Source organism: Ceratotherium simum, chromosome 6 (genome assembly GCF_057802395.1).
Source record: "Ceratotherium simum simum isolate JZ-2026a chromosome 6, ASM5780239v1, whole genome shotgun sequence".
NCBI classification, from domain to species: domain Eukaryota; kingdom Metazoa; phylum Chordata; class Mammalia; order Perissodactyla; family Rhinocerotidae; genus Ceratotherium; species Ceratotherium simum.
In genome coordinates this window covers 15,425,520-15,448,780 of record NC_141905.1, presented here as the reverse complement: position 1 = coordinate 15,448,780, position 23,261 = coordinate 15,425,520, and the positions used below count along the sequence as shown (strand labels likewise).

At 42.5% G+C, this 23,261-nt stretch overlaps 1 protein-coding gene across 5 annotated transcripts; it reads left to right on the top strand.

The window, feature by feature from the left end:
- The first annotated feature begins 2,139 nt into the window (after nt 1–2,139).
- Nucleotides 2,140–22,950, top strand: LGALS8 (galectin 8). Of its 5 annotated transcripts, none has more exons than XM_087431918.1 (10): nt 2,140–2,443; nt 4,310–4,454; nt 12,974–13,062; nt 14,067–14,277; nt 16,049–16,168; nt 16,824–16,880; nt 18,029–18,154; nt 18,680–18,768; nt 19,553–19,718; nt 22,723–22,950. In XM_087431918.1, the coding sequence occupies exons 2-10, from the start codon at nt 4,413–4,415 to the stop codon at nt 22,870–22,872; spliced, it is 1,050 nt and encodes a 349-aa protein (XP_087288044.1). In that variant the 5' UTR covers nt 2,140–2,443; nt 4,310–4,412; the 3' UTR covers nt 22,873–22,950. The 5 variants fall into 5 exon arrangements, with proteins under 5 accessions (XP_087288044.1, XP_014644444.2, XP_087288045.1 ...); XM_014788958.2 differs by having other exon boundaries at nt 4,305–4,454; XM_087431919.1 differs by lacking the exon at nt 18,029–18,154 and adding an exon at nt 18,367–18,417 and having other exon boundaries at nt 2,143–2,443; nt 4,305–4,454.
- The last annotated feature ends 311 nt before the right edge of the window (nt 22,951–23,261 follow it).

The window sequence follows — 23,261 nt, the reverse complement described above, 5'->3', positions numbered from 1 at the left end:
CCCCCACTGGAATGTAAGCTCCATTGAAGTAACAACAGCCAAACCTCCCTGTCCTCAAGGAGCTGCTAGTCTGGTGGGTGAAGTCAAATAAAATAAAAAGGTAAATTATATAACATATGAGACTATGATAAGTGGTAGAGAGAAATAAAGCCAGGGAGAGTGATAGGGATTGTGTATGTGTGTTTTGGGAGGGTGTCTGCAACTTTAAATACGGTGGCCAGGAAGGGCCTCACTGGAACTGATATTTGAGTCGACTTTAAGAAGGCAAACAAAACACCAAATGTAAAGGTTCTGAGGTGGGAGTGTGACAAGCATGTCCTAAGAATACCAAGAAGCCCATAGTGGTTGCTGCAGAATAGGGAGGACGAATGTAGCAGGAAATGAAGTCAAGAGATCCAGGTGGGGTCAGATCACGAAGTGCTCTTGTAAGCTCTTGGATCTTTACTCAAAGAATGAACAAAAGCTAATGGAAAGTTTTAGGAGAGGAGTAACATTGTTTGAATTATGTTTTGTCATGATCTCTCTGGCTGCTGTGTGAAAAAAGATTGCAGGGGGGCAAGGGCAAAGGCAGGAGACCAATTAGGAGGTTATTGCAATAATCCAAGGAAGAGAGGTGGGACTCCAAATATTTATGATCTTCTCTGCATCTAGAAGGGTCCCGTGAGGCAAATCCGACAAAGCCTGTTGTATACTCGTATTCCTTATCACTATGTCTTGTGATGGCAGGCATATATTACTATCGGTTGATTTTAAATGATATAAAAAACATACTGGGCTCATTGAACAAAACAGGGATCAATGACGGTGTATTTCTAAGAATAGGTTCTCTGGTTTTGTGGATATTTTAATCTACAATTACTTCCCTAACACTGGATTTCTGGCCCTTTTACTCAGTCCTATTTGCACCTAAATACCACTTACTTTGCAAAAGAGAGGCACTAAACGCTGGGGAAACTGTGAAGACATTCAACTGCTCCTCACTTTATCAGTAACCTATTATTTCGACCTAATATTTAGAGTGTCTACTTCATGCAAAGAATTACACTAGGCATTGGGGGATATGTTAAGTCCCTCCTCTCAACTTACAATCGAGTTAGATAAACACAACACACAGAAAGACAAGTACAAATCCAAGGTAGTGTACGTCAAAGGTTAAATGCAGCTATTTAAGTTGGATCCTGAAGAGTGAATCAAACTTGGAAAATAAATAGGGGGAAAAGGAGAGAAAGTAATAAGTGAATCAGAACGTGGGTTCGCTGGTATGGTATGTGTAATAAATTCCTCAATTTAAATAAAAAATAATAAAAACAAAAGCTACAGAGTTTGAGAAAGCCCATACCAGTGACACCAAAACATGTCTTTCAAAACAAACGTGGGTAAAAATCAAGTAGGGACAAACAGGAAGATGAGAACTTGGTGGTCCCTAACAGAAAGCCAACTGTTCAAGGTAGCTTACATAAATTTGTATTTCTCTCGTTTTTATACTCAATAGGTCAAACTAGCAGTCAATGTGCGCCCTTGACTGACAAGTCGGGTATTTATTGAACATCCAATATGCTCAAAATTGTGATCCGTCTTTTCATTTTTTCCTAGGGAAGTGTATAACTTAGTGAGAAAACAGCCACACACAAAATAATTGGCGAACAATCGACAGTGGCTGCAAGTCCAAGTTAGAATGACTAGATGGGGCCTTGGGGCTGGGCACTGAACCCATTTCCCCAGCACGCTACTTACACCCAAAGGCGAGGCAAAAAGGGGGCGCCTCCAAGTCGGGTTATCTTTTGTGGCACTGTTCGGATCTGATCCATGTGGACGAGGAAGCAAACCCTGAGAAATCCCTGGCACTGACCCCACCGACCCGAGCGACCAGGGCAGCCCAGAGACGGTGTCTCTGTCCGCGTGGGCCCCTCGCGCCGCCGCCGGGTCAGGGGGCCTGTGCGGTGATACGCCGGCCCTGAGGGGTCCCTGCTCTAAGCGCGCGCCCTCCTGGACTCGCAGCAGGGACACCTGGCGGGCGGAGACACGCTGGCGAGGGAGCACAAGGCTTCCCCTTCTTCCTTCCCATTTCCCTCCCCCCACCCCGACGACAGGGCCGAGGCAGCCGGGACCGCCCAAGAATTTTTTTAAACACACTCTCTGCCCTCATCCCTGTCTGTTCGTCCCGCAGCAAGCCGGCGCGGTCGAAGTCCCCAGAGGCCGCCAGGAGGCCGAGCTGGGCGGCGGCCAGGGGCCGGCCGGGTCCCAAGTTCCCCCGACCCCCGAGCACGCCCCACACGCAGACACGGGGCCAACGGGTACGCCCGGAGGCGCGACCGGGAAATGGAGGCGGACTGACTCCTCTCGCTTCCCGTAGGCCCGCACTGACGCCGGCCGGGATCCCGGACGACGCGCCGCGGCGGACAAACAGCCTCCTGCGTGCAGCGCCTGCGACGCCAGTCTCGGGGTGAGTCGGGCGACGGCGGTCTTCTCGGGGGGCGCTGGCTGCTGGGCTGTGCGCGCCAGCCGAGGAGGGGATGTGGACATCGCTGGCCCCAAGTCAGAGTCTGATGGGTGGGACAGTCTCCGGTCACCTTGTCCCACAGGTCGTCACTGCGGCCGAGTCGGGGCTGCGTGGCGGGGAAGCTGCCCGTGCGAGCGGGGCGCTCCGGGACCGAGCCGTTATGGGGAGTCGGCTGGCGTCCGGCTGTTGGCACTGGGGGGACCCCGCTGCAAACCCACCCCACCGGGGCTGCCTTGTCACCGGCTCCCTTCCAGCCCAGGGCCGAGCGCCACCTTCACAGCGAGCGATCTGGGGACGTTTCCTTCCCGATATTTTAGACAGGTTTTTTAAATTTAATGACAGACCTCCGTTGCGCTCCCGGGCTCTGAACACGCCCTTTTTAGAGATGCCGAGTCACCGGCTGCAGTGGTAAACATTAGGAAACGCAAGTCATCTGAATTCCTTTGATTGTCCATAAAACATAGTGGTGGCTTCTTGTGAAACGAATTAAGTGTTAATAACAACAGGGCTTGTCCCTGTGGATATCTCGGGGAATAACTGGTTTCATGCGAGCCTGTGCCTTAAATTGGGTCGCTCTCTGGTCACGATGTAAATTATGAATGCGACTGTGGCAACTCTGCGTCCTTTCTATTTGTTCTTGTTTGTACTTCCTGAATTTTATGGAACAGAAGAGTTTTGACTAACGTGTAAGTTAATGACATAGATTGGGGTTACATTTAGGTGGTAAACCAAGAGGTATGCAGTTTGTGTCCTTAGTAGAGACAAAGTAATAGATGTAGTCAGTGCGTGTTGTTGTACAGTATAATGACAGAACTGGCGGCAGTAAAATGTAGGCAGGTATAGTTTCGTTTCTCTTTTAGTTCTGCTTAAAATCATCAAGTCTTACTTGGAGCTATTAAATGTACTAATGTTACTTTTATCTTTAAAACTGTGGCTGATGCTCCCCTCCACTACTTTTTTTTTTAGCCACAGAGAAAACTGCAACATTAATATTCAAGGGATTGGATTTTTTTTTCCTTCGACTTGTTTAATTTGGAGGAGGAAGAGCAGTCCCTTCTAGTAATAATAATAATAGCTCAAACTTATAAAGCATTTACTATTCCATTGTTTTGTTAATTCATTTAATCCTAAGAACAAACCTGTGAGGTGAATGCTATTGTTATTCCCATTATACCAATGGGAAAAGTTAAATGAATATCTCTGATAGTTGTACAGGAGTATTTACTATTATTTTATTTTAGTATTTTTAGTAATTTCCATGTTAGAAATTTTCTACTGATGTATTTTGTGTGTGTGTGTGTGTGAGGAAGATCAGCCCTGAGCTAACATCCATGCTAATCCTCTTTTTTTGCTGAGGAAGACCGGCTCTGAGCTAACATCTATTGCCAATCCTCCTCCTTTTTTTTTCCTCCCCAAAGCCCCAGTAGATAGTTGTATGTCATAGTTGCACATCCTTCTAGTTGCTGTATGTGGGACGCAGCCTCAGCATGGCCGGACAAGCGGTGCATTGGTGCGTGCCTGGGATCTGAACCCGGGCCGCCAGTAGCAGAGCGCGTGCACTTAACTGCTAAGCCACGGGGCCAGCCCTGATGTATTTTTAAATCAATATTTCCTGCACTTATAATCCAAAATTATTTAGTCTATAAGTCCGCTAGGTAAGAATTGGGATCAGTTCTTTGATTATAATAGCATCCTGTTATTTGGTAAATGTCAGTAAAATAATTTATAATGTAAATTTGGAAGTAGTTATGAAGAAAAATGATACATGCTTATTTTTCTTTCCCTCTATTTTGGTTTTACACAGGGCAGGTGCCTCACTTTCGATCTGGGAAGCCTTTAAATAAAACTCGCTGAAAATCTTAGAGCATACACAGAAGAGAGACCCCAATCAAAAATAAGGTGGAAAAGAAGGATGTTGTCCTTAAACAACCTACAGAATGTCATCTATAACCCGGTAACTGATTTCTATAAAATCACTTTTTACCTGTGGCAGGATTGAGAGCAGACCCAGTTGGATAGTAGTTATCCATTGCTGGGGGCAGGGACTGTGGTGGGTGCTGACTAGAAAACCCATAGGGCCCTTGAAGCTCTAGTCTAGTGGAGGACGAGGTCACAATTACCACATGAGGTGATGAGAAGGGTGTTATGAATGGAGAGCAGGGGAGTAAGTGGAGGGAATGCCGACTTTGATGGTGGTGGGGAGGCTTGGATAATCATAACACATAATTTTCAAAGGAAAATGGATTTCTTACTCTACAAGTTTTTAATTTTCTTTTTTAATTAGACCTGTTCATGAGAAGTTAATGTCTCTGCTTTTCCCTCTGCCTTGCAGATACTGCTTGATACTTGAGCAGGGAAAATGTCAGAGGCTAGCAGTGAGATGGAGAATGAGAAAAATTAAGGGTCTTGTCTGGGTCTCAGGCTGGTCCAAGAACCCCTGAATGACTGTAATTGCTGGGAATTTCGGTGTATGTCCTGCGAAGTAGCGAACTTGTTTTAGTTTTATGTGGTGATGAGAGTCTTCAGAAATGTCTAGTTCCCCGGGTATCTGAAGCCGAATCCTGAATTTAGAGACAGAGTTGCTGCTGCTTTTGTAAACCCTCTGGGAGACTCTTGGGCAATAGGGAGGGTGGAGTCTTTGAAGTAAGACCCTAAACCAGTCTTATTAGTCTTTGTGGATTCAATTTTTTATTACTTTGTAGCTGTAATTCTTTTTTCCCTAAATTTTAATGTCATTGTCCAAGAATGAGGTATAGCCACCACATCAAGCAAACTCAGTTTCGAAGAGATAGCCTTCAATAGTAGTAGGTTTAAAAAGGAAGACTTACTGAATTTGAAGTCAATGAGACATTTTATTTATTTATTTATTTTTTGTGTGTGTGAGGAAGATCAGCCCTGAGCTAACATCCATGCTAATCCTCTTCTTTTTGCTGAGGAAGACCGGCTCTGAGCTAACATCTATTGCCACTCCTCCTCCCCCCCCCCCCGACAAAGCCCCAGTAGATAGTTGTATGTCATAGTTGCACATCCTTCTAGTTGCTGTATGTGGGACGCAGCCTCAGCATGGCCGGAGAAGCGGTGTGTTGGTGTGCGCCCGGGATCCGAACCTGGGCCGCCAGTAGCGGAGCGCGCGCACCCAACCGCTAAGCCACGGGGCCAGCTCAATGAGACATTTTAAATGATTTTGTGCATCTTAAAGTCAAAAACATCTCAAAGTTGTAGACTGACTTTCTGCAAAGATTAAAAAAATAATAATAATTGGCTGCCTGCCAAGGGGGACTGATGTGTAATCTTGTCTCAAGCCAGGAGGAGGAACAGATGGTCGAGTTATGCTGTTCAGTTTTGCCCTTCATGCACACAGCTGCCTTATTTGAATGTTATTTAGAAAATCATTTTATAGATTGAAATCCCTGCATGTCTTGATGCTAGCTTTCTGATGATACTTGTAATTTCTGGGGTTAGCACCCTCAACAATAGAGTTGAAACAAAATAAGTTGATGTTCATTTCCTGATGAAGAGGGCCTGAAGAAGTGGTGCTGCTTTAGAGCAGTAAATGCATTCAGGGCTCCCAAATGGCCTCAGGGCTGTTGCGAGGATAGTTCATGATAATGTGTTTTCAAAGGAAAATAATTTGGCAAATAGCTTTTTTTTTTGTTTGTTTCTCTGTTTCATAGTCAGTTCTCACAAGCAGAAAAGGTTAGAGGTAGAAAGACTGAACTGAATGGCAAAATAACATTTTGATATGTCTTTAAATTGTTGTTGAATATTCATTATTGTTAAATATTCATAGTGTTGGGTGCCCGAATTGCTCTTAAGCTCTTCTCTCATTTGTAGCTAGTTGCCCTTCCAGTGTTCAGAAGACAATGGGAAAAAAAAAAAGAGGCTGCCCCTAACTAAGTTTAAGTTAATCAATTAGGTTATTGTACAAGCAAGACTTATACCTCTTTTCTCCCATTATGGTTATTTTGTTAGTGATCGGTTCAAACAATGGCGAAGTGTTTATTGAGTTTCTCCTATATTCTTTATTCAGCATTATGAACACACAGAACTGCCACCTTTTTATTTTTATTTCTTAATGTTTCTAAAGTTTTGGTCCACATTGGTGATAGACAGATTCTGTCCATATTAACTCTTCTTGGAAAAGATAAAGTTGTATAACTGGCCTAGTGTACTTTTTTCATATTTAATATATTTTGTTGAGTAGTTTAATTGATAGAATATCCCAGACTTAAAAAAGTCAGACTCACTTTTTTTTAACGTTCAAATTGAGTGAATAATTTGGAAGACAGTATCTTCACTTCATACCAGAAATGCCCTCAGTGAAATCTGTTGTTTGGCAACTCAATATCTACCTAAATATTTTATTATTATTGTTTATAGAGTTCTTAAGATGTGATTAAGTATCAGCTAAGAAGTTATTTAAAAATTAAACAGATTGGGGGCCGGCCCGGTGGTGTAGTGGTTAAGTTTGCGCACTCCACTTCAGCGGCCCGGGATTCGCAGGTTCAGATCCTTGGCACGGACCTACACACCGCTTATCAAGCCATGCTGTGGCGGCGTCCCATATAAAGCAGAGGAAGATGGGCACGGATGTTAGCCCAGAGCCAGTCTTCCTCAGCAAAAAGAGGAGGATTGGCAACAGATGTTAGCTCAGGGCTAGTATTCCTTAACCCCCACCCCAAAATAAAATAAAAATAAACAGATTGGTTGTTCCTCCGAGTTAATAAACCACTTGTTAACATTAATCTCACCTGCTGCTGAAAAGCTCATCGTTCCGGTTTCCTTAGGAAGCTTGCTTCCACATTATCCTTTTCTCCTTAACATTCTAAGGACCTCCTTTCTACCTTACAATTTAATCTTAAAACACAAAACAGTAAAATCTTTCTCTTCTAACCTCTGACGTCCCTCCCAGCTTTTGTTCCCTCGTTGTTCGTCCTTTTGCTGACCACCCTCCTGAGAAGTCGGTCTCTGCCGCCTTGATTTCCTCACCTGGCTCTGCCTTCTGATTTTTCACTCTTAATTTCTTTCTTGTCTTTACCAATCTTGTCTTTAACTTCTCTCTTTATTTCTTTCATGTCTCTACTGATCGCCTTTAGACCTTCTGAATATGTGTACACTATGTATACAGTTCTGGCCTTTCACCGCAGGTGAGTCTCCGGCTCTCTTAGATGCCCTGCTAACCCTTCAAGACAGAGTTCAAAACTGAACCCTCATCTTCTTTCCCGAACCAGCTTCCCTCCTGTGGTTTTCGCTTTCCATCAGTGCCCTTCTGTTGGTTAACTTTTGCCTCCTCCTATGCACCAAGCCCCCAAGAATTTGAAGATAATGTCTTCAAAATTTAAAATTCATTTATGTCAAACCCAGTGGCTTTTCCTTTTTATTATTTTTAAAATATAAAAATAATATGTGTAAATCATTTAAAAAATTCAAACAGTATTTAAGGGTTTCAATAAACATGAATTTTCCTTCTATCCTGTTGCTCAGTTCTCCTCCCTAAAGGCAATGATTTTTCACTAGTTTTTTGTATATCCTTCCTGAGAATATATGTGAATATCCAAGAGTGTGTGTTGCGTGTATCACCTTTTGTATATCCTGTTTCTTTATGCATGTATCATAGTATATAAACTGTTCTGTAACCTGCTTTATCCCATTTAATGAATTTTGGAGATATCAGCACATTTAGAACTTCCTCACTTATTTTATGGCTGCTTATCCATTGTATGGATGCACTATAACTTATTTAACTAATGCCCTGTTAAAAGACTGTTTCCTTTTGTGATTGTATCCACTGCTGTGGTGTACATCCTTGCATATGCATCTTTGTGCACATATGCCAGTATTTTATAGGAAAAATCTGTGAAAGTGGAATCACTGGGTCAAAGGGTATGATATCCATTTCATTATTTTTTTGGATCTTCCTTATTTTTCTGTGTTAAAGAAATTAACAGCCCTCCCCTTATTGAAATTGACTTCCTTGATACGACTGCCCTGCTCTAACTGATTCTTCTCTGTTCTTTCTCTTCTCACCCTCTGTGTCCAGGTCTCCAACACAGCCCCAGTTTTGGTGATTCACCAGCATGGAGTCATACTTATGGTTATGATTTATTTCAGTGAAAGGCTATGGAGCAAAATTGCAAAGGGAAAGGGCATGTGGGGCAAAGTCCAGGGGAAACTAGGTGCAAGGTTCCAAGGGTCCTCTCCCAGCAGAGTCACAGAAGATGTGCTTAAATCCTCCAGCAGCAATTTGTGACAACACGTGTGAAATGTTGTCTACCAGGGAAGCTCAGTAGAGACTCGCTGCCTAGGGTTTTTACTAGGAGCTGGTCATGTGCACAGCTTCTGCCTAACACGTTCTAAAACTCCAGACTCCCAAGAGGAGAGCAAGTGTTTAACATAAACCAATTGTTTGCACAAACAGTTTAGGTACAGTAAATCACCTTTATCAGTTAGGGAAGGGTGCTCTCCCAAAATCCAAGTTCCTAGGGCCGGCTCCGTGGCTTAGCGGTTAAGTGTGCGCGCTCTGATGCTGGCGGCCCGGGTTCGGATCCCGGGAGCGCCCCGAGGCACCACTTCTCCATCCAACGTGAGGCCGAGTCCCACGTACAGCAACTAGAAGGATGTGAACCTATGACATACAACTATCTACTGGGGCTTTGGGGGGAAAAAACTGAATAAATAAAATCTTTAAAAAAAAAAAATCCAAGTTCCTAGACCGCAGCCAAGGGCCAGCCTTATAAGGAGGCCTTCCAAGGATATCTGCTTTGTTGACGCTTTTCTGCACAGTCCCTAATTTTACAAACCGTTGAGGATTTGCCCCTGACTTTTCCTCTCTCTCAGTTTATCTACTTTGATATCTTTAATAATCATCTCTTCTCTTAAGTATGAGTTCTGGCCATTCACTGAATCTCCTATTCTTTTCAGTTTATTTGCTCTTACATGTCCTACTGACTCTTCACACTAAAAGTCTTGAAAACTAAACTCATTACCTTCCTTCTGAAATCTATTTTCTTCTCAGTTTTACCATTTTAGATGGTGGCCCTATGTAGATAATTTCCTTTGAAATATCTGTTGTATCTATCCCCCCACTGCCAATATCTGCTGCCATCAGCTTGGATTAAATCCTTATCTCCTTATACGAGGCTTACTGGAAGTAGTCAGTCTCCCAGATGATCCCCTGCCCACCAGTGTATTGTAACCCCACTGGGCTGTGGTTCCCAAACCCCGCTGTCATTATGTCATTCCAAAATCTGAACTGATCCTGCCTTTCTTTAACTGCTCCCTTACTACTTGCTGTTTCCCAGATATGTTCTGTCTTTTCCTGCCTCTCTGCTTTTGTCAACTGACATTTCCACCTGACGGGCTTCCTCCTCCTCTCTGCCTAACATTCTTCCCAGCTGAGATCACACCTCCTTCATAAACTTTCTTTGGTCACCCCAGTTAGAATTGTTTATACATTTTTCTGAAGCATTTATTTGACATTTACTTTCTGCCCCATATTTTTAGATATTGAATTAGTCAGTGTTTATAGTTGCAAGCACAGAAGCCAGTCTCTAATTTGAGCAGAAAAGGAATTTATTAAATGATATTGAGTAGTTCTCAGAATCTCTAGCAGGACTGAAGAACCAGGCTTGGTGACTGCGTAGTCACAGACAACACCCAAAATCATGCTGTGGGACTGTTCCCACAAAGAGACATCTGTTGCCACCACTGGACACAGATGGTACTTTTTGCACTAGCAACACCACCAATGCCACCAATGCCTATGACCCTGGACGTAGCTGTTGCCCTTTTGCCGGAGTGAATACTGCATGATTCGTCGTCGTCTTGTCACTAGTTCTAACTTAGAATCTGAGCTGGGGCTACTGATAGATCGAGTTTTGTTATATGTTGCAGTCTAGGTGAGGTCTAATGTTCATAAGGTAGAGGATTTTCCGGGTATGGAAGGAGATTCCGATTTTGAACAGCCAAACAAAGTATCACATTTCCAGTCTAATTATCTTTCCATGAGTATCTGACTTCTTCCCAGCTGTACTATCAGCTCCTCATGGACAGGACTCTCATACTTGTTTTTAGCTGCAGTCTGCCTAATAGAGACTTTTGCGTACAGCAGACATTTAATGAGTAATCATAAAAAAGGCAAAGCAATATGAATCAGCTAGGATGTTTTGGCAAGTAACACCAAACCTAACTAGGGCTTAAGCTTACTGTATTGTCTCCAATGTGATCATCTTTGTATTTTAATTTTTTACATAAATGAATTGTGAAACATCAAAGCATCAAAGCTTTTAGTTGCCTAGGAAACAATGCTTTTCTTCTCCCTTTTCACAGGAGCAGACAGTTGTGGGTTAAATGAGCGGGCTGCAGGGCATTTTATGCACTCACGTGGTCCAAAAAGTTGAGTGTTACTAATACAATTGAGGGTACTTTCCTAAGTAGGAGAGCATTAATCTGGATGACTAACAGCACATGGTCAAAATTTTCAGCACAGTTGTTTCTCAGACTGGCACAATTTATTAACAGTTGTGAACAACTTATTAGCAGTGATGGAATAGATTATTGGTCTCACAAAGCTCTTTCCAATCCTAAAATTAAATATATAATAAAAAATGTGTTTGTGGTTATAAAAAATATAAATGCTTAGTATAGAAATCTATCAAATATAAAAATGTATGAAGAAGAAAATTAAAATCCCATCTCCCAAGAAAACTGTCGTCACATTTTTGGCTTATTTCTTTACAGTGTTTTTTCTTCTTAATGTTTATATTTATTATTAACTTAGTTAAGATCATAGTGTATATACTTTTGTAGGTTACTTTTTCACTGATATTTATATCACTGACAATTTGTGTTATTAAATATTCTGCATAAATATAATTTGAACATATATGAAATTTGAAGTTACAAAAACTGTTTTCATTTTATTAAGATTTATGCTACGGAAGATGCTGCTATCTTTTCCTGAAGTCGGCTATGGCCCAAAAGATCAGCGTAGAGGTGTAATTCCTTCCACATTCTCTGTACACAAAACCAACCACTCCGATGTGTAGCCGTAGCCACAGTCTGTACCTCTGTTGTTTTTCACTTTCTGGTCTGATGGGCTCTGTTCATCCTACCCACCCTGCCCTCAGCAGTTGCCATGATACCAGATGATAACTGGCTTCGGTGATTTCTCTTCTTATTGCTTAAGGCAACGGCACTTGCTGTTCAGCAGCTGCTTAGTTGCTGCTCCTCTGCTTGAGTGAGGCGTACCAGAGCCCAATTTCCGGGCTGGTGAGAGCTCATTCAGTCACTGTGTAATCACTGATCCTCTCTTGATCTCTGTGCTGGGGATGTGAAGGTAATGACCCCGTCCAGCCCCATGCAACTCACAATCTAGGAAGAAGTATGTGCAGAGGACCAGAATACAAAGTGCTGTGATGGACCCTCAGAGAGGGGCTAACTCAGTTGGTCTAGGGAGTCTAAAAAAGGCTCCACAGAGGAGACTGTGTTTGAATTGAGATTTTTCACCTTATGAGCCACCAATTTACAACTACTCTTATGTGGCCTCTTGTTTTATTTCTTATTTCTTGCTGCTTAGAGCTACCTTGGATAGATCTTAGCATGTATGTCATAACTTGGGTGAGCTTGGCATAAGGCAGAATGATATCTGGCCTGCTTGGCCTGGTTCTGATGCTCCCAAGTGGAGGAGGGAGATGGTTGTGATGCAGGAGGTGGAGCCACATAGCCCTAGTCCCCAGTCAGTGGATGGGGAGGACAGTGTAGTCACCTCTGGACAAAGGGAGTGACAGGATCTGAAAGTATGTCAGGCCCCAGACAAAAAGACTGGGTTCCAGCTGATGAGCGGGCAGGTTGAGACCTGAATACTGTGCAGGACTACCTGTTGGAGCCCAGGCTTGCAGACCTGACCAAGCCAGGGTAGGTGGATGCTGTGTCTTGAGAGATCCATAGGCACCCAGAGCTCCTTCTTAAGATCATGCAGTTCTCTGAGTTCCACCATGGTGTGGGTTGTAGTCTGGAAGCCCAGCAGGGAAGATTAGGCGCTTGAATCCTAGGGTGGAGGAGTGCCTGAATTTGGAGGCCCCTCCACAGGCAGTGAGTGTTTGTCATACACTGATAGCATTGGTGTAGGGCCTAGCGTGGTCTTGATCCTGCTGTTGAGATTGTCAGTGGAACATTAGGAAAAAGGGAGGGGGCCATGACATTGCAACAAGTTGTCTTTTCTATTATCAGAATTAACCTATTAAGTGGAAGTTTTATTTTACAAAACCCTCAGCCAAATACTGTAAATAGTGTTTATCTTGTGTCTTTCCAAAGAACTCAGTGTGATTTGCAGATGTTGTGAATGTTGTGGCCATGTCGTTCCCTTGTAGCTGTTTGAATGGTGAGGACAACTTGGAAAATGCTAGCTTTTAAAAATGTAGTCTTTCAATGTTGTTTATGTAAATGTACATTTGTTGAAATTATTTTTCCTAGATAATCCCCTATGTTGGGACCATTCCTGACCAGTTGGATCCTGGAACTTTGATTGTAGTACGTGGGCATGTTCCTAATGACTCAGACAGGTAAAATCATTGTGTTAGATGAAAAAAGAATGTGAATAAACTGTCTTTTTGTGATTGTGGAACAACAACAAAAAATAATATGGGAGAGACCATTTTTGATACTTTGAGGCCTGCTTTTGCTTTTATCAACAGCCCTGGACAAGGTGCTTAGGATATTGGAATGAATGGCTGAAATAAAAGTTATTTGGATTTTTTATTTTATTGCTATGTCTGATTTCCATATAAAGAATCAGATATATAAAGAAGGGAATTGTGATCAGATGACAGGGACAAAGTCTAGTTACAGTATAACATTCCCACAGCATCTCTTAAGATCTGTTCTGGGCGGTTTTATCAAATGCTTGCTTTGGATACAAACTCTGGACTAGGCTTTATCAGTTAGAGTTGGATTCAGCTCTATGTGGCTGATGCCCAAATAGTAGTGGTTTAAATAAGATGTGAAAATTAAGTCTCAAGGAGACAGCCCAGCCCAACCTTTAAGACAACTCCATAAAGTTGTTAGAGACATAGGTCTCTTCTGGTCACCACTCTGCTGTCCCTAGGGTGAGGTTCTCTCTCTTGTGATTCTTAGAAACTAGAACTCCAGCCCTCACATCCATGTTTTGGGTAGCTAGGTGGGTGCATGTGGTGTTTGAGGGGAGTGGGCAGGGAGTGCACAAAAGGCAGATGCCAGCTGACTTTTAAGGCCATTTCCAGTAGTTTTCCCTGAACACTTCACTCCCACCTCCTTGGCAGAGCTTTAAGCACATGAGCATGCCTAGCTGCAAGGGAGGCTGGAAAACAGGCTCCTATTCTGGCCGGATAGGCCCCAGCAACAGCTCAGAGGCTCTGTTACTAAGGAAGAGGGAAAGGAAGATTAGGCAACTAGGTATTTAGGCCACGTGGGTGAATGAACAAAGGATCAGTCATATGTCACTCAGCCTGGACTTTTGTGCTTGCTGCGCCTTTACCTGCAGCCTTCCTGTCTGAGTACTTATGTGGCCCCTGTTTCTTTCCTTGTGTAGATTCCAGGTGGACTTACAGTGTGGCAGCAGTGTGAAGCCTCGAGCTGATGTTGCCTTTCATTTCAATCCACGTTTCAAAAGGACCAACTGCATTGTTTGCAATACTCTGAAAAGTGAAAAATGGGGATGGGAAGAGATCACCTATGACATGCCTTTCAAAAAAGAAAGATCTTTTGAAATTGTGCTTATGGTGCTGAAAGACAAATTCCAGGTAGGTTTTGGAGAATGAAGGTCAAATCCTCATTAATGAGAATAAACCCACAAGCAAGCTTTTCACATTACATTTCTTAAATCCAGAGAAAGAGTTTGGCTTTATAATTTTTCTCCAAAGGTAGGGGATAGGGAGGTACCTAAATGTGAGGTGGGGCACAGCTGCTGTCTCCCACCAATGCTGCCTTGCGGAATACAGGTTCCAGTATGGCCAGATCTTTTCCTTAGGTCGTATTTCTCCTCGTAGGGCTGAGCTTAGTTCTGAACTGGCACAGTATTATATTAGTTAGGGGACCGTGAATTATAACCTCCATGACCCAAAGTGTGGGGAAGTCTGGAACTAATAGACAGATGGGGAATCCTAGTGTAGAAGTCAGAAAGGTTTTGTAAAATTAAGTCCTGCCACAAGATAGTTCTTTAGGATCATGAGATTTTAGACCCAAAGGAGATCTTAGAAAGCCTGCGTGTCGTGAACGCTCTCACTGGCTTTGTGGAGCGTTTCGTCCTGGTGCAGATGTGGCAGGTGGAATTTTGTCCAAGAGGCTCTTCCACCTGCTTGCCCTCAAGCCTGTAGAGCCTCCCAGACTAGAGCTCTAAACTGCTCGGAGTGAAAACCCTGTTAGCTCTGGTGCAGATCCTCTCTGTCCTTAAGGACGCTGCTCCCACCAGAACATCTCCCTGAAATCTCCTGAGCTCCATTCATCCCTCCCTTCTCTGGTCTTTTGAGCACTCGTGTCTCTATCATTCTTTCTTTTTTTTTGTGAGGAGATCAGCCCTGAGCTAACATCTGCCAATCCTCCTCTTTTTGCTGAGGAAGACTGGCCCTGGGCTAACATCCATGCCCATCTTCCTCCACTTTATATGGGACGCCGCCACAGCATGGCTTTCCAAGTGGTGCGTTCGTGCGCGCCCAGGGTCCAAACCAGCAAACCCCGGGCCGCTGCAGTGGAGCGCGCGCCCTTAACCACTTGCGCCACCGGGCCGGCCCCTCTGTCATTCTTTTTAAGACTTGTTCCTGTACTGTTGTGCTTTGGTTTTTTCCTGTGTTTATTTTGCCCACCAATGGGACTTTAAGCTCTTTGAGGTCAGAGACCATATCGTATTCTGCTCGTGTTTTCCCAACATTCCCTAACACAGCACCTGGCATTTGGGAGGGAGGGACAAGGAGCTGCGTGTACTGGAGACCTGCTCTGTGTCAGGCTCTGTGCTAGGAGACTCACAGAAGTGACTTTGTCATCTCCTCACAACAGCAGCCCTTTGAGGGAGAGCTCTGTCCTGCTTACAGATAGGAATCTCAGATAAGTCAGGTAACTTGCCCATGTTCATTCATCCAGCAGATTCAACCAATAATCATTGAATGTCTGCCACATGCAAGCATTAGGTCTTGCTTAGAGTGTGGTCCTCGAGGACAGTGGGGTGGTGAGCTTGCAGGGCAGGTCTCTGACCTGGGTTCACAGGCCTCCAGGGCATCGGGGAGCCTTTGAACCCTCATATATATGCGTAGGTACACACGTGTATGCGTACATATGTTCACGAATGCATAATTTGTCTGGAGAGAGGGTGCATTGTGTTAGATCAGGTACTCAAGAAACACTGCTGGTGTTGTGGATACTTTCAGTCACAATTTGGTCAGATGTGTAGTTTGAAAACCTATGGGAAAAGGTATAAAATTAAACCCAAGTAAACAGATTTAAATTTGGATAAATTAATAAAATTAATTTATTAACTGTTTTTTTTTTTTGCGGGGGTTACTGTCTTCTGTGTCTGTCTAGGTGGCTGTAAATGGAAAACATATACTGCTCTATGCCCACAGGATTAGCCCAGAGAAGATAGACACTCTGGGCATTTATGGCAAAGTGAATATTCACTCCATTGGCTTTAGCTTCAGTTCGGTGAGTGCCCTTCCATAGCCTGAGGTCTTCTTTGATGATGTTTTCTGATGAAATGGTAGAAGACATCTTTAATTAACATCTTCTATTAAGATAAAGATAATGTAAATATCTCCCTCATTAGTGTATTAATTTCTCAGAAGTAAGTCTTTTAGATTAGTAGGATGCTATTTATTGACCAGGGCTTTATTGTCTGTAGGATCTCAAAGCTAATATGGTTCTAACAAAAAACCCAAAACAAACAAACAAGAAGCCCTTTTTAGCTAGATAGGGTATATTTCCTTGACATAGGAGTACAGTGGAGTATTTTTCTGAGATAATTTCCTAGAAGTGGAATGTCTCAGTCAAAGGGTATTGCCCTTTAATTTATGATTGATACTGCTAACTGGCTCTCCAAAAAGATGAAAACAATTTGCGGTATCAACAACTGGGCCCATTTGCTCACATTCTTCTTGACATTAGTCCTTATTCTCTTTAATGTTTGCCAATTTGATAAGAGAGAAAAGAACCCTAATACCCTAATGTTAAGTGCATTTTTAGATCATAATTTTCAAGCATGTTTTCATGTGTAGTACCATTTATAATTTTTTTGATATGTCAGTCAATTAGGTTATAGAAATCTGGTGCATGTTAAAAGTTAATCTTATCTTTTCTTCAGGATTTAAGAAGTAACCAAGCATCTACTCTGGAACTGACAGCGATAAGTAGAGAAAATGTAAATATTAAATCTTTTAATGAACTACTAGTTTTAAAATACTCTTTTAATTGCCATGTAAATCAGGTGACAAGCAGGCTGAGTTTTTTTAAAGTGTTTTTAATATGAAAAATTGTTTTTAATATTAATAGCCTGGAAGTAATCATTTGAAAATTGAGGCATAGGGCCAGCCCCGTGGCTTAGCGGTTAAGTGCGCGCGCTCTGCTGCTGGCGGCCCGGGTTCGAATCCCAGGCGCACACTGACACACCACTTCTCTGGCCGTGCTGAGGCCGCGTCCCACATACAGCGACTAGGAGGATGTGCAGCTATGACATACAACTGTCTACTGGGGCTTTGGGGGGGAAAAAATAAATAAATAAAATTATAAAAAGAAAAAAGAAAAGAAAATTGAGGCATATACTTCTGTGGTGCCAGGCACTGTAAGTTGTGCTGATGCTTAAACTCTGTGTGTCTGACCACTGCCCACCATTCTCACATAAAAAGAACTCTCTCACTCTTAACTGTTGAATAGTACTGTTGTGAGGTGTTTCTAGATATTGAACATAATCAGTGCATTGGCAAAAGAACTTCCACATGTATCTTCTCCCTCATGGGAACAAATGCAGTTTAAACCTGGAGTTTTGCTGTTACTAGTGGAGAAAGTGAGTCTTAGTGATCCCAGCACATTCGTACCTCATAGGTAGAATATAATCTCAGCGTTTTGGGAGCACCCTGGAAAGAACAAATAAAACGTATTTGAAGCTCACATGTAGTCCTCTGAAAACGATTAACTTATGGTGGAGGACACAGGATTCAGAGCAGCAGGACTGTTGGACTGAGTAGCGCTTTACTGTTGTATCCCACGCCATCAGAAAGCACTGGCACCTGGATGTCACACCCAGGGCAGGGCAGGCCTAGGTTCTGGCCAGTACAACCAGTGAGATCTGACTGCTCATATTATAAAATGTATTTCTTTCTTTTCACACATTCTCATGTTATCTTTCTCTTGCAATAGGTACAAAAGTCTGGCATGTCACAGTTTGTAAATATTTTTGCCTAGGTTATAACAAGTGGAACATTTTATAAAATTGCCCAGTCAATGAATAGTTGAACCTTGGAAATCAGCTTCATTCATTCCATACCTTATTGCAGAACTGTTTCCCTACAGCTTAGTAATAGAGAAGGAGACAATTCTAAAATCGTACCCAGAACTGTCTACACCAAGAGCAAAGTTTCGACTGCCAATCACACTTTGACTTGCGCCAAAATACTACCTACCAACTGTTTGTCAAAGGTTTGAAAAGCCAAAAATTTTCTTAATTCTGTAAAAACAAATTAAGTTTTAATTAACTGGTATGTGTAACCCTACCCTCAGTAGAAGCCTAAAGCAGCCACTTTGCCTTTATATGCTGGCCCTGGACAGATATCCGTCAACCAGGCATCAAGTCTCTGAGCCATTAGTATGTATTTCCTTAACTCCTTGCATCTTGGCTGTTTCCCCTTCAGGTAGAACATGGAGCACTGCTTCAGAGCCCAAGTACGGGTGCCTTTCTCAGAGTGAGTTTTACTCATACAGAGGATGTCAGGTCCCACTCCACGTCCATTCATTTCAGTGTCTAGAAAGTACTCGATGAGCGCTTGCTGTGAGCCAGGCACAGTGCTGACTGCTGAGGACCCATCTGGGACCAAGGCAGACTTAGTCTGTCCCTTCATGGGCTTTCGAGTCATGACCTTTAAACATTCCCCAGGGTCGTTGGACAGTTTTCCCATGAGATCCCTTTGTGCAGGCTTCCTAGTGCTGACTATGGTTTCTTTTCAGACTCTGCCATTTGTTGCAAGGTTGAACTCCTCAATGGGCCCTGGACGAACTGTTGTCATTAAAGGAGAAGTGAATACAAATGCCAAAGGGTCAGTATCAGTAAGTTATCAGTAATAGTGTCAATGCTTTCCCTGTGTGTCTCTTATTGCCTTATACTCCATAACAGTCTTGTGAGATATAAATATAAATAGGGCTAGTGTCATAATCCTCATTTGAAAGATGATTATATTAAAGCAAGAGGAAGTTAGACTGCTAATGCTAGTTGGTGGCAGAACCAGGACTAAATTCCAGTGTTCTGACCTAGGTTTTTTGTCGCCGACAAGAGGGTGGCATTTTTGTCCACGAGGCCCACCCTCACCTTGTAGAACTCCAGGGCAGCCCTGTGAGATCAGGTAACTTTTGTTAGGGCTCCTCTTGTCATGTGACTTACAAAATTCTGCTTTAAGAACCTTCTCCAGAGATGTTCAGATTTCTGAAAAAGCTTGAGATTAGAGCTATTTTCTAGAAAGCAGTATATTTTCAAGAATGCAAAAATGTATAAATGTTACAAGAGAATATCTGCTTGAAAGGATCCCGTACTCCTGCAGCCTGAAGTCAGCATCTGGTTTACTTACTCTCACCCTTCAGTTCCTTCCCAGCCAGATCTGTAGTCTCAACATTGATTTTCAAGTTTTTCTATTTTTATTTTGCAAATAACACACTTACATCAATGGAATGCTAACTCAGAATTTAAAATTTCACTTTCATCTCCGTTTCTATGTCAGTGTGCGTACGTTTTCTGTAGTTATAATCAGAGTTCAGTTCTGATTGATAAAATTGCAGAAACTGCACTACTCTCTTGGTTAATTAGGTTTTTTTTTATTCTCTCAAAAGCTTTAATATTGATCTAAAATCAGGAAAATCAAAGGATATTGCTCTCCACTTGAACCCACGCCTGAATACCAAAGCATTTGTAAGAAATTCTTTTCTTCAGGAGTCCTGGGGAGAAGAAGAGAGAAATATTACCTCTTTCCCATTTAGTCCTGGGATGTACTTTGAGGTGAGATTATCTTTTTTTGAAAATGGGACAGGAAAAAGAATCCTGGGATCAGGGGTAGGATAAATGGTCCATTTAAATCAAGTCCTAACTTAATATGTGTAGGTTGTGTGTGGTTTTTGTTTGTTTATTTGGAGGTTGTATTTTGAAGGCCCCCTTTTATAACACAGTCAGTAAAAATGGCAAAGCCAGTAGAGTACCATGTTATTTGTGTGTCAAATTATTTGACATTTGTTGTCATACTGAAAATTACTGTGTAGCCCCCTATTAGTTAATAGGAATTTTGACAGGAACCTTATCTCAGGACTTGGAGTAACATGTTTAATCCTAAGTGAACCTGAGGACATAGGAACCATAAAGCTGCCTGTATTGTCCGTCGTCTCCCATCTTGGTTATACACAGTTTTAGGTGGCAGTCCTGTCTTCCAAGGAGGTAGTCCTGTTTGTATAGATCCAAGGAAAGATATGTTTAGATCATTGGAACTTGAAGGCATGTAGTCCTGAGTCCCCAAATATGTGAATATTATGATACCACCACCTTTCTCACGTAACACAATCTGGATGCTGAGCAGAGAATAATCTCCTTGACTTGCGGATGCTGAGTGGTTGACTAGGTTCACTCACTAGCTTAGGTGACTCACTGCTTCACATGGTCATTTAGGGTCATTGATTTAGGTTATACTTCTACAACATTTTAAACTGTCACATGCTCTGGACCATTTGAGTTCTTGAGGACTTATCAGAACTAGTTGTTAAAAGTATGAACATCAAGGCTGAATAGAAGATGGTGATTTGACATTAATATTTATTCACAAGTTTCAGTCTAATGCATATCCTGGTATGTGGAGTAACAGACAGATGTGAGCTAATCATAGGTTCCTTGGAAACTGGATATTGGTTTGAAATTCAGAAGGATATGGGAGGTTGAAAGTAAAGTTGGGTTTTCCAGATTTAGGGGATGATCTGAACAGGTCTTTGGAGGTGAGAAGGGCAGCACAAGGGTTTGGTGACTTGGCAGGAGTCAAGGTATAACGGGTGTCTTGGGGTTCACTGGAGGGAGATAGAGGTGAATGCTCCAGGAGGAAGTTGATCCTTGTGGTTGGTGATAGGAAACCAGTGACATAACTTGTTTTTTGACTTATCTGAGCCCCAAGTTTGGAATTACTGTATTAAAATTAAAAAGGACAATAATAATAATAAATTCCTTTAAATAATCATTTTTCCTTTTGCTGGTTTTCCACTTCAGGAACAGTAATTATCCTTGTGTTGGATCATTGTTGTCTGTTTTCTGTAGTGATAGATTTTTTCCAATTGCTTCAAACTCCTGCCTTTTTAATATGCTTTCATTGAGATTCTCAGATCTTTCCATTATGCCATTACTCTGATTTTAAACAGTATCTTTTGTTCCTTGCTGTTTCAGATTCACTTATTGGTTCCAGCTAGTCTTTTAAAAAATATCTTTCAGTTTTGTAATTTCATCTGTGAACTCTTCTGATCAAATTCATGTTCTTACCAGCTATTCTATAATGTCAGATGGTTGTGAGAGATTTTGTTGTTCCACGTTTTCCTCTAAGTTGGGTGTTTTTTTTTTGCATGTTATGTATTTTTATTCTTTTGCAATAGTATGTTCATTGGCTGCATGCCATCTCTTTTCCATTTATTCATAATGCATTGCCTCTGCACTTGCTCTGATACAATATAGGTAACTGATTGACTCTTTTTCCACTGTATCCATCTAATGCCAGCTTGTTCTCCCTTCTGAGCAGGAAGCTGTATGTTTTGTGTTCTTTTGAGATTTTGTTACATGTACGTTCATTACCAAAGGTCCCTTCCACCTGGTTGAAACTGGGGTTTCCACCAGTGTTGTGGGGATATAATCCCAGGTTATGGATATTTTCGCCAATTCTCTATGTAGCCCTAGAGCTTTCTGTCAGCTCTGTTGTCCATGGGATTTCCCCCTCTTCCTAATTTCCCCCAGCAGCCATTTCCACTAGTCCTGTCAAAAGATAGACACTCAGTTTGCTTCTTTGCAGATTCAGATTTTATACCTCAGTCTACCTCTGGGGATGGGGCCAGGTTAGCAGCAAGGCTGTGCTGCTCCTCCCTGCTCTTCTGAAGCCTTGATGGAGGCAAGGAGCATAGGGGAGAACACAGTGCAGGTTCACCAGACTGGCCTTTTCCTTGTGGGTGGGAAACAGATGGTAGACTCAGTGGCCAGACTGGCACTGGGAACGTGCTTTCAGAAGTATGAGGTTTAGGTGTAGTGATTTAAGAGGATAGTAGTTTCTTTTGTTTGTTACTGCTTTGAGTTTTAGGCAAAGACAACCCTGAAGTGCTAACACCAGTGATGCATCTGAACTGAATCTCTGCCAGAATGCTGATTCCTCCATAGATTCATAGAATATTGAACTTTGAAGAGCTTTTGGGAAACAGACTGAGGCCAAGATGTGCTGAGCTGGGATGGAAATGAGGGTCACCACGCAGCTGGGCAGTCACTAGCAAGTGCTCTAAACTTCTGAAATTTCATAGTCTGATTTGTCCAAGACCCTAGAATTTGAGGCAGAAAAGTCAGGATGCAAGTCCATTGGTTCCCAGCCTGTTAGTTGGAGTCAGCTCTTCCGTGAATCAGGGTCAGTCAGCAATTTTCCTGCTTCATTAGAGTTCTCAGACATCAGTGGGGAGGGGCAGCTTTCCACTTCCCCAGGAGCGAGGAGCAGGAGAGGGAGCGTGTGAGGAAGGGAGGGCTAGCCAGGCCCTGGGGACAGTGTGAGGTTCCATGCATGTTGAGAGTCACTTCCTCTCAGGACAAGGCAGAAGGTGCCAGTACCTGATACACCTTAGTTAGATTAGGGTCTGAGAAATCACAAGAGGGAAGTTAAAGCAGCAGGCTGGGAAAACTTCTCTATGTATCAAGTAAACCAAATGGTTTACTTTTTGACACTCAGAGTACAAGAAACAAAATTTTAAACCAAGGGGAAACACTAATGTTGTGTGTCCTTTCTTTCCAGATGATAATTTATTGTGATGTTAGAGAATTCAAGGTTGCGGTAAATGGCGTACACAGCCTGGAGTACAAACACAGATTTAAAGAGCTGAGCAATATTGACATGCTGGAAATTGATGGAGATATCCACTTACTGGAAGTAAGGAGCTGGTAGCTGACATGACTGCCACAAAAACTGAAATGCAAAATGGCTTATGTAACACTGGCCTTGTTAAAATGCATCTTACTATCATTTATGTTATGTCGTCTATATATATTGTTAAATTGAGGTAGCATACCAACATTAAGTCCTACTTACTGGGTGTTCTCAGTGCTTGCCATGAAGAATGACTTTGTCTAGCCCAGAATGAGGAAATTTGAGGCAACAACAACTTTTAGCTATTATTAAGGCCTTTCTAAGCTCTCTCTCCTACACTGGCCTCTTCTTTTTTAAACCCACTTCACATTCAACAAGTATTTATTAAGTGCCTCTTACAATACAGTAGCTAACAAGCATTGAGCACGTGTTTTTTGCCAGCACTGTGCTAGGAGCTGGGGATATAT